This window comes from Suillus discolor, assembly GCF_016758755.1.
Source record: "Suillus discolor strain FC423 chromosome Unknown F5147scaffold_183, whole genome shotgun sequence".
NCBI lineage: Eukaryota > Fungi > Basidiomycota > Agaricomycetes > Boletales > Suillaceae > Suillus > Suillus discolor.
The window spans coordinates 29496-36086 of record NW_024541430.1 but is presented as its reverse complement, the minus strand read 5'-3'; the positions used below and the strand labels follow the sequence as shown (position 1 = coordinate 36086).

At 51.3% G+C, this 6591-nt stretch overlaps 2 protein-coding genes across 2 annotated transcripts; one reads left to right on the top strand and one right to left on the bottom strand.

The window, feature by feature from the left end:
• Positions 1-185: 185 nt before the first annotated feature.
• On the bottom strand, positions 186-1120 carry F5147DRAFT_659598 (uncharacterized protein; the record flags this gene model as incomplete). The annotated part of the gene is made up of 4 exons (XM_041434612.1): positions 186-391; positions 440-937; positions 959-1019; positions 1091-1120. The coding sequence occupies 4 exons, from the start codon at positions 1118-1120 to the stop codon at positions 186-188; spliced, it is 795 nt and encodes a 264-aa protein (XP_041284620.1).
• Positions 1121-1480: 360 nt separating this feature from the next.
• F5147DRAFT_659597 (uncharacterized protein) lies at positions 1481-6386 on the top strand (the record flags this gene model as incomplete). The annotated part of the gene is made up of 16 exons (XM_041434611.1): positions 1481-1642; positions 1693-1909; positions 1959-2569; positions 2619-2753; positions 2808-2840; positions 2895-2948; positions 3030-3264; positions 3313-4223; positions 5026-5090; positions 5254-5294; positions 5369-5421; positions 5471-5577; positions 5702-5776; positions 5820-5887; positions 6052-6170; positions 6375-6386. 16 exons carry the CDS (start codon positions 1481-1483, stop codon positions 6384-6386), a joined length of 2898 nt encoding a protein of 965 aa, XP_041284619.1.
• Between the last annotated feature and the right edge of the window lie 205 nt (positions 6387-6591).

The window sequence follows — 6591 nt, the reverse complement described above, 5'->3', positions numbered from 1 at the left end:
CCCAACCAAGGCCACCGGCAAGAAAGCCAAAGGACATGAAGCCCAGACCACCAATCATGAGCCAAAGCGCTCTCTTAGAAGTGCAAAGGCCTCTTACAAAGCTCAGTATATGCAGTAGTAGTAATGTGGATTTTTGCATGCAATTTGTCTAGGGTGTAGATAGCATTTGACCGGAACTACATACTTCATGTTGCAAGTCGAGATATGGATATCAGTTGACATGCCAGCAACAACTCTTGTGTGCTGTCAAGAACTTGCTGTCTTGCAATGGCCTCGTCCGGCGACATTGCATTGCTCGCCCGGTCCATGTCCAACCGGTGCATTGCAATCCGCAAATCGCCTACAGCCCGCTGGATTACAAATCCAATGGGATCCGGTCGAATGACAGCAACTGAATTTCAACAGTCAGTACAATATCTGAAGCAACAGGAATGCTTACAAGATTGATCCGGGTCAAATTGTGCCGGATCCACATCAAAACCCATCTCCAGAGGGTTGTCATCCGGCATGATATCATTGGTGTCGAAGCCCATCTCCAGTGCCCCATCTGTGTGTCCGGCCGGATCGCTAACGTCGATGTCGAACCCCATCTCCAGAGCCCCATCTGTGTTACCGGCTGAATCACTGACGTCAATATCAAACCCCAAATCTAGCACATCTTCGACGTCCGACTCTGGTGGAAATCCTAATTCCAGCATCTCGTCATGTGACTGTTCATCGTCAGACATGGTGGGGAATTGCATATCCAAGATGTCCGGCTGTGGGTGGTTGCGAGTGTCGGTTATCCGGTCGTCATCTGACGCGGGAAAACCCAAGTCCAATGACCGGTGGTCACCCTCGGTTTGGAAGTGGACGGCCTTCAATCCATTCCCATCCCCCAACCGGTCATGAGCGGACAGGACATCCAGGTCTTCAAAGGTAATGTGAATGGTCTTTGCTACACATGAGATGAACTCACATTCACCCATGCTTGAACAATCCATCAAAGGGTTGTTGTAAGTGCGCTCATCGCGCCCTGGCTGTAAGATGTCAAATACTAGAATGCCGGATAATGTCAACCGGTCCATTGTTGTAGTAGATAGATTGTTACCTTCATCCTCACTAGACACATGTAGGTCATGCTGGGCCTTGGCTGACGGTCGCATCCTTCTCTTTTTAATTTTAATGAGGGGGTTATATAAATCCGCGGCCTTCATAAGATCACCGGAAGAATAGACGTTCTGCTGCAGCCTGTGACCGGATGATGTTTTCACAGGTTGGGTAGTTACAATTGATTGATGATGACGTGTCAGCCGCACAATGTGATATTCAGATTTAAAAATAGACACTTAAAAATAGACGCTGACAGCGAACAATGGACTCGGATATTTCCGGATCGGGCCGGGCTGCCGGTTGCCGAAATTTTCACAAGTGTGGTTGTTTAACACGTCTCTTCCGGATTACTTGTCCACTAAGTCTCTACTGCAATCATCTCCCTGCCATGTCTTCTCACTCTACCTCTACTTCTGCATCTGCCGCTGCCGCTGCCAACCAGGCTCTCATAGCTCTTGTCACCCGGCTCACTGAGATGGTTCAAGATGTCAACCGGTTGCCGTCACAAGAGGAAAAAATGGAGTTGAGCCGGAAGATTGCGCGTGAAGTGGTATGTTTCATTACCTGTCAATTGTCTTGATTGATACTATGGTCACATAGAATGATGCAATTCGCACCTATGGGAAGGAGGCTTCCTATGTTCCCCCAAACCTGCTGTCACTTGCAGCTGAGATCTTTCGCGCTCAGAGGCGCACCACACAATTGGTGGAAGTACCGGATTGGACCCGTCTTGGGAACAATCAGGACATGTGCATGAAGCACCCATTGTACAGTAAGACATTGGGTGCTGCACCACCTATTGCGTCTGCAGCTCCTGGTGAGTGTCTTCCTCCTCATCCCACCTGTACTCACACCTGAGACTGCAGTAGCAACTGCACCGGTACCGGTACCGGCACCACCACCTGCTCCCACACCTGCACCACCACCTGCACCTGCACCTGCACCTGCACCTGCACCTGCACCTGCACCTGCACCTGCACCTGCACCTGCACCTGCACCTGCACCTGCACCTGCACCACCACCTGCACCACCACCTGCACCCACCCCTGCACCTGCACCGGCACCACCACCTGCTCCTGCTCCACCACCTGCTCCTGCTCCACCACCTGCTCCTACCCCTGCACCGGCACCACCACCTGCACCTGCACCTGCACCTGCACCTGCACCTGCACCACCACCGGTACCGGTACCGGCGCCTGCGCGAGATGCCAGCATTCGCATGCCAAGACGTGCAGCATCCGGTGAAACTGCACCGGCAGGGTCGTCGACGACGCGGAAACGTCGACTCAGCACCAGCCCTCCTGTCCCTCGTGGCAACCGGTCCCGGAAGCCTGTCGTCAAGTCGAAGGCAATCTTGTCCGACACTGATACTACTGACGGTGAGACGGTGAAGGGGAAGGGGAAGGCAAAGGTGCCGGAAGTTGAGGGTGATGAGGACAACGACGTGATCGATGTCGATGACCTTCCGGATGCTCAGGTAAGTGTTTTGCTCTTCCTACATTCGACCTTACTGACGCTGACAACAGCCCCGGAAATCAACGCGCAAGGCTGTTGTCCCTGCAAAAAAGCAGGGCAAACTGAAGGCAAGTCGGTTTGTTGCGATTGCAGAGGATGATGAAGATGAATTGGAGGAGGATGAAGACGCACAAGGCAAATCAAAGGTAAGTTATTGATTTATCTTTATATCTACCGGTCCATCGCTCATCCTGGTGCAGGCCACTTTACGTCCAGGGAAGCGACAAAAACTGGTAAGATTTGCTTGTATATGCGAAGATCGAATACAAACTGACATTACTCCATAGTCCAGCCAGTCCAAGGTCAAGACCACCGGCAGGAAGACCAAGGTACAAGAGCCGGTGAGTCCTCCGGTCACTGCTAATTTTTGCCATGCTGATTTATCATAGCCCCGCGCTGACGGACCTCTGCCGCCTTGTCAGAGATGCAAGGCGAAGAATGTGGAGTGTTGCCCCCGGTTAACGAAGAAAGGCGATGTCGCCTCGACATGCACGTTGTGCCACGTCTGGAAGATGGCATGTATCCGGCCGGATACAGAGAGTTCCACCGTTACCCCCACCACTGACACTGCACCACCTGCCGCAATCACCACACGCTCTAAGACGACCCGGTCCAAAGCGACCGGCAAGAAGATGGTGGGGAAATCTAATGCGAAAGGTAAGTCTTTTGCTTCCGGTTGCTTTATGTTTCTCACCATGCTTGTAGAACAGAAAATCCGGCAACCTAGTCCTATCGAAGAGGAAGACGACAACATCGAGATGTTCGATGGCACTGTGGGTGTGCCGGGTGCTCAACAGCAATCCGCCCCTTTGGCGTCAGCAGACGATTTCCCTGCGGATCACTGGATCGAGCCCGGCACTGACGAGTTGCCACCTCCAGCTCCATCACCGGCCATGGCCTCAGAGGACGACATCCGGTTCTCACCATTACCTGTCGTCCACACCCCACCCATCCGGCACCCCCTTTCTCATGACCAGATGGAGGCCATGTTGGCCCAAATTCGCGTTGAGATGGAGGACCTTCGTACACGCGATCGATTGGAAATCGACTTGCGGCAAGATCGCCTGGAGCGTCGCATGGGCCTTGCAGAGGCATCTGACAGTGCAATGTCCATGCAGGTGGACGAACTCGAGCGGGATATGCAGGTGCAGCGTGGACTCCTCTCTGAGTGCACCGCCGAAGTGAGAGGCATCGTCAGGTATCTGAGGGAGCATAGATCTGCTCAAACACCAGCATCAACTCCTCCGCCGGCATTCAACCCACCTCCCATCACAGCTCCCGGCCCATCCATCAGTGCATTTGCCCGCACTGTCACCAACAACGTGTTCACCCCGGATGTATCTTGGATGGGTGCCCAGACCGGTGGTGATGCGTTTGGTGACACTGCAGACGGCTCACCGGTCGCAAGGCTCAACCGGGTGTCATCTACTCCCACCAACATCCCTCCATTGACCATGGGGGAATCCAGATCATCTGTTCCTCCGGCTGGCTCTCCGGCTGTGCGATCTCCTGATCCCCCGGTTGCCGGTCCATCACGTATGCCGGCTGATGCGCAGTCCATCTCGGCTCCTTTGCCACGCCCGCGATATGGACCTCTATCTCAACAAGGTCGGTCAGTGAGTGCTAGATATGCAAGCAAGCCTTCCGGTGATGGGACACAGTAGCACACCATTCATGTTTTTGTATGTACCTGTCGTCTACATTGTGTTGTCGACCTTGCATGCTTTCAATGAATATGATTTGACTTGCATTCAGTAGTATGAATACTGCGGGACCGGATGGCGTTCTGCCGGCTCATCTGTATCATCCATTTAATGTACTGGCTCATCCGGCCAATCCATCTAACACGACCGGCTCATCTGTATCATCCATTTCATGTATCATCCGGCTCATCCGGCTAATTTGTATAGTCGATTTTCATATACTACCGGCTCAACTGTATCATCCATTTACTACCGTCTCATCTGTATCATCCATTTTCATGTACTACCGGCTCATCTGTATCATCCATTTACTACCGGCGCATCTGTATCATCCATTTCATGTTCATCCGGCTAATCCGGTAAACACTACCGGCTCATCTGTATCATCCATTTCTTCTTCACCGTCAATACCGGAAGAAATTTCCACCATCTACCGGATGGGATATCATCAAGCTGTACCCCCGGCCCACCCGTCTTCCATTGAGCTTACCCCCCCCTGGCCCACCCGTCTTCCATTGAGCTTACACCCTCTGGCCCACCCGTCTTCCATTGAGCTTACACCCTCTAGCCCACCCGTCTTCCATTGAGCTTACACCCCCTGGCCCACCCGTCTTCCATTGTGCTTACTCCCCCCGGCCCACTCGTTTACATTGCACACCATTCAGCCGGCCCACTCGTCTCCATCGGACACTGCATTCACTGCTATTCATAATAGACTATACACTACATTCCTATACCACCATCTACATTATATACCACCGGCCCATCCGTTACAAACAGGTACGCACCACACACCGGCCCACTCGTCTAGCATGGTACACTTATTGCCATGGGCCCACATGGGCTGGCCCGCTTGTATTGGTACATTGTCACCCTTAGCTGTCCGTCTAATACGGGTAAATTCACTGAAGGGGCTCGATGCTGATTGTAGCTATCCGTACAGGGTGCAGCCTGGTGTGATAACCAATCACGTCTGCGAACTTTGTAAGTTACATTCATTACGGACTCAAAATACTCAACGAGCGTTGTACAACCACATTGGTCGGAAATTTCCATAGGGGAAGTAGAGTCACTTAGCGATCGATATATCCATCCGACCTGCACGATCGAGGTACGTTGTTGATGAATATTATTATTATATCTTCCGCGCTATCCACGAGACTCAGCACACGATTCACGATGCGGCTTCAGACTCAGAAGAAAGCCCTATGCTGGTGCCCACCGCGCATGAAGCTATCTATCAGACAGATTCGCGCCACATCAAGAGGTGGATTCTGTTTCACGTGTCCTTTGTGGGTTTGTTGGCTACTGAGTACTGAGTTCTGGGAGTTAAAGTTACGGTATACTAATACACCGCTGACTTGGACATGATACTGACAAACATTGGTTAGTGTTCGCCCAAGTGACATTCGTGCCTTCCATCCTCAGATAGCTAAAGATCTCGACGTAACGGATGTTGTCGTCAGGTGTGTGTTATATACACATATGATATGCAACCTGTTTTCCCAGCTTGGCTTTCAGCCTATCGATGTTGCTAATGCCATTAGAGTTGATTTGGTCTACTTATTCGTCTTTCTGTGAGTACATCCACTGCGGCTTGTCTTGTACTCGTGGTAGTTTTCGAGTTTAACTTCCAGACAGACGCCGACCGATATATATGTGGCTGCATCTACATGATCCTGGCAAATAATGCATTGATGTTTGTATCAGGAGCACATAATGATCTTCAGCGTCCTTCCAGGTCTCCACTCGCAGCCCCCTTCGGAGGCTGGCATCAGTCGCTGCGCGCTCAGTACTGTCTCGGTTTCGATGACCACGTGTATTCTGCCGAGGTTCTCAAAGACATCAATATTCGATCATGTGAGTTCGACCCTCGCTGTGAATTAAGGCTTGTGATTCTTTTCTTTCTTTTCTTCCTCAACCAACCATTGTGCCCTGCCACGCCCTACCATACAGGACTAGAACAAGGCCTATGCAGCATGCTAGACTTGTGTCACTATCACCCGGATCTAGACTCGCGCCTCCATTATCATTATACACGAACCGTGTGCTATTCATCCGCAGTGCTGCCTGTAAATTAAGTATCCACCTTTCAACGCTTGGAAGTTTCACGCGCAATGCCTCCATTCGATGCTGTTAGATGTCAATGTATGCTTGTACCTTATTACCGCGGTGCAAGGTGTGATTAAAATACAAGCTGCATTCCAGAACAAATAATAAACTACAGCTGCATGATCGAAATGTTACATTACCTGGTATGACATAGTTGCCTGCAATAGAC